The following is a 3691-nucleotide window of genomic DNA, read 5'->3' as shown; positions in this document are numbered from 1 at the left end:
ATCTGTAACGAGATCTGGCGCCCTCTTCTGGAGTGTCTGAAGACAGCTACAGTGTACTTACATATAATAAAGAAATAAATCTAAAAAAAAAAAAAAAAAAAAAAAAAAAAAAACAAACAAACAAACAAAAAAAAAACGAAGTATAGCCAGCCATACTTGACAGTATTTGCGGAATTCTATGAGGTCTGCTCAGTTTGGCACGGCACCAGCTTGGACACTTCACCCCTGATAACTTGTCCACGGTGCATTATGAAAATACACAGAATAACTTTCAGATCTCCTAAGTCCCATTCTGTCACACTGCAGTACAGCTAATGTACTATAAACACAAGACATCTTCAAAAGAGTATTGGCAATGCAATGCTGTTTCCCTTTGGTCCTTTCTCATATTCATAGCTTCCACCCCCCCCAACCCCCCCTGTTTTTGGAGACAGAGTATCTCTGTGTAGCCCTGGCTGGCCTCAAACTTAAGAGATCCACCTGCCTCTGCCTCTGAGTGCTGGGTTTAAAGGTGTGTACCATCACGGCTGACATTTCTCCCTAACCTTTGACCCTGACTTTTCACAATTCCTACCAGTTCTTACCTTTAACCTTCTCCTGTTCATTCGGACATACCAGTTGGTTAGAATATCTACAAACTTGACCAGGCGAGGTACCACAGTGTACAGCCTGTAAGCTAAAAAGCAAGCAAGATATTAGTCAGGCAGGCTGGGCCAGGCCTTGGAGTGGGAAGGAAGTACAACTCTTCAGTCAAGGGCTGCCCACTCCCTAAGGGAACAAAGAGAATCAGAATCAACCAATCAGATGGCTCATACATCATGACTTCCTGATGCGGCAACCAAGGTGTTTAGGGGCATCTCCAAAACAACAATGAGCTATAAGCAAACCCACACAGGTGAAAAAAAATAAACTGAACCACTATTCAGAGCTAATATGGAGTGCACTGAACCCCTATTCAATGTAACTACCTAACATGGAGTGCACAGAAACATGGGACAGAATGCAACTCCACACCACTGTGCCGCCTCCTACCCCAAGCAGCAGAAGGCATGATGCCTTAGATGCTAAGAGGTGCAGCAAGCACCATTTTGCCCAGAAGAAGATACCTGGCAAAGCCTGAGGAGATATTCTCCTGGTTTAATACACAGAACATCAACACCACTCTTTCTACTGGGTGACACAGGCCGCTGCTCAGCATCTTTCCATGCACAGCACAGATGCACAGCACAGATGCACAGTGCAGCCCCCACAGAAAAGGATCCACCCAGACTGCAGAGGGCACAGCTGCTCTTACTGTGGTTCTCAGAAAACAGAACTCAGGCCCACAGTCGCTAGCTGGCCAAACACTTCTACATAGGTGGTTTCAGCAACCAGGGCTTTTCCTGTTGGAGAGGGAAAGCCAGCCCATATTATGTCTAGAGCTCCCTACACTTTACTGTCAGGGAAGCCTGAGAGTCCTGTGTTCGGTTTTCACCTCCTGCAGAGTAAGTGACCCTCACATATGCAGAGAAGACAATGCTCTGGGGCATCAGCTCTTCCTGAGCTGTAGGAATTGCTGGCCCCTCACGGCACCCTGTAGACACATTTTCTCATGATCTTGCTGATGGTGATTCTGTGGGTACGTATACAGGTGAACAAAGCTGGGACTTACCTGGGCCAGGAGCTATCCTCTCTGTGTGGGACTAGTCTCCCACGCACGACCCTCACACAGACACTGAGCTATCTAGTTCCTAGGCAGTCTGAGTTCTGTCCTAGGTGTAGGATATCTAGACTCAGGTTCATGGGAAGTCATGGCAGCGAGTGCTGAAAGGTGGTAGGGCTCTCAGACAGTCCTCTACACAAGAATGGGGTCTGCACTCCCTGGACAAAATTACCCAGAGCCCTGAAACAAACGCCTTTCTACAACCAAGGCCTACCACACTGCACTTCTGGGTTACCTCTCAAAACTTCCTCTATGTTAATAAGGGAAAACCATTTAAAATATCAAAAGGGGGGGGGGGGCTGGTGAGATGGCTCAGCGGTTAAGAGCGCCGACTGCTTTGCCAAGGGTTCTGAGTTCAAATCTCAGCAACCTCATGGTGGCTTACAACCATACGTAACGAAATCTGATGCCACTCTTCTGGAGTGTCTGAAGACAGCTACAGTGTACTCACATTAAATAAATAAGTAAGTAAATAAATAAATAAATAAAATATTTTAGAAAACATATCAAAAGAACAAGTATAAAGAGAATAACCCGTCCTCACCCCTGGGAAGACAGAACAGAAGCCTCACCTGCCATTTCAGTCTCAAAGAAGCCAAGGAGCGACTGCATGAAGGACAGAACCCACCGGTCGGTGATGTTAGGACTTTCTTTGACTGTATGCTCGTTGTATAGGAACTTCACTTCTTCTTCCTACAGACAGATGCTCAGTGAGATGGTCACATGCACAAAGGGTGAACTAATACCCGAAAAAAAAATAACTTTAACTTTTTTTATAATCAGTTTTTTAAAAGATTTATTTATTTTACGTATATGAGTACAATGTCACTGTCTTCAGATGCACCAGAAGAGGGCATCAGATCCCATTACAGATGGTTGTGAGCCACCATGTGGTTGTTGAGAATTGAACTCAGGACCTCTGGAAGAGCAATCCGTGCTCTTAACCACTGAGCCATCTCTCCGGCCCTAACTTTAACTTTATATAAGTGCACGCACATGTGCGCGTACCTGTGCCCATGGATGTCAGGAGAGGGCACTGGATCCTTCGATGGATGCGAGCCATGTGATATGGGTACTGGGAACTAAGTCCGGGTCCTCTGGACAAACAATAGTACTCCTGCCCGCTAAGTCACCTCTCCAAGTCTACCAAATGCTCTCAGTGAGTAAAACAGAAGGAAATGATGGAACACAAAACGATCCCAGACCCTGGGAGCAAGCCAGCAATATTCAGGATAAGCACCAGCAAATCCTCAATGAAGAGACTTAGTGTTGGGTTACTGTAAACCTATGGAAGGAGGCTGTGAAACCTAAAACCGGATAATCCTTAGCAACCTGAAAACAAGCAAGAGGACACAGCTCCCACGCTAACCTGGAACCCGTCATGTCTCCTTTTGCTTTTTACGAGCCCTGCATGATCCTGAAGGCACCTCACCCACTCCTGCTCTGCACACTGAATCTCCTGCCAGCTGGGCTTCTCAGCACCTTGGCAGAGCAATGGTGAAGACGACTGGCCTGGGATTGAGCCCCTCAGGGTGGGTGCGGCCCTGCTCTGTATAGATGGGCCCTCTTTGTGGTCAGGCGTGAGTTGTCCACCAAGAGGTCTGCTGAGCATGCGAGCTTCTGGGTTGCTACCCCTACGTGGCACCACATACAGGAGAGCTGGCATAACTGCAAAGATGGGGATGCTGAAATCCAGAGAAAGATGTCTGCCTCTAAATCTCCAGGGAACAGTGTATCCGGAAGTCCTATGCGAACACTACTTCTGTCTCATTCTCAGCAGAAGGAAGAGCCAAGTCACTGTCCTGCTTGCGAGCTTCAGAGCTGCTCCAGCGTCACTGAGCAGTTAAAGGTGCTGGAATAAGACGCTGAGCACATCCAGAAGATGTTCCAACGGTAAGAAGGACACATGCTCCACTATGTTCATAGCAGCCTTATTTATAATAGCCAGAAGCTGGAAAGAACCCAAATGCCCCTCAACAGAGGAATGGA

General features: G+C 47.0%; 1 protein-coding gene across 4 annotated transcripts in view; it reads right to left on the bottom strand.

Annotated features, from left to right (window-relative positions):
- The window catches only part of Iars (isoleucyl-tRNA synthetase), a 47962-nt gene that overhangs the window by 14371 nt on the left and 29900 nt on the right, over positions 1–3691 (bottom strand). For all 4 annotated transcript variants that reach the window (XM_021180375.2, XM_021180376.2, XM_029468406.1 and 1 more), the window contains 2 exons: positions 2275–2395; positions 585–676 (listed from right to left, as the gene is read on the bottom strand). In XM_021180375.2, the coding sequence (XP_021036034.1) occupies positions 585–676; positions 2275–2395 (213 nt within the window). The remainder of the gene's footprint in view (positions 1–584; positions 677–2274; positions 2396–3691) is intronic.

Source organism: Mus caroli, chromosome 13, assembly GCF_900094665.2.
Source record: "Mus caroli chromosome 13, CAROLI_EIJ_v1.1, whole genome shotgun sequence".
Lineage (NCBI taxonomy): Eukaryota > Metazoa > Chordata > Mammalia > Rodentia > Muridae > Mus > Mus caroli.
The sequence above is the reverse complement of the archived record's forward strand: the minus strand, read 5'-3'. Positions and strand labels throughout refer to the sequence as shown.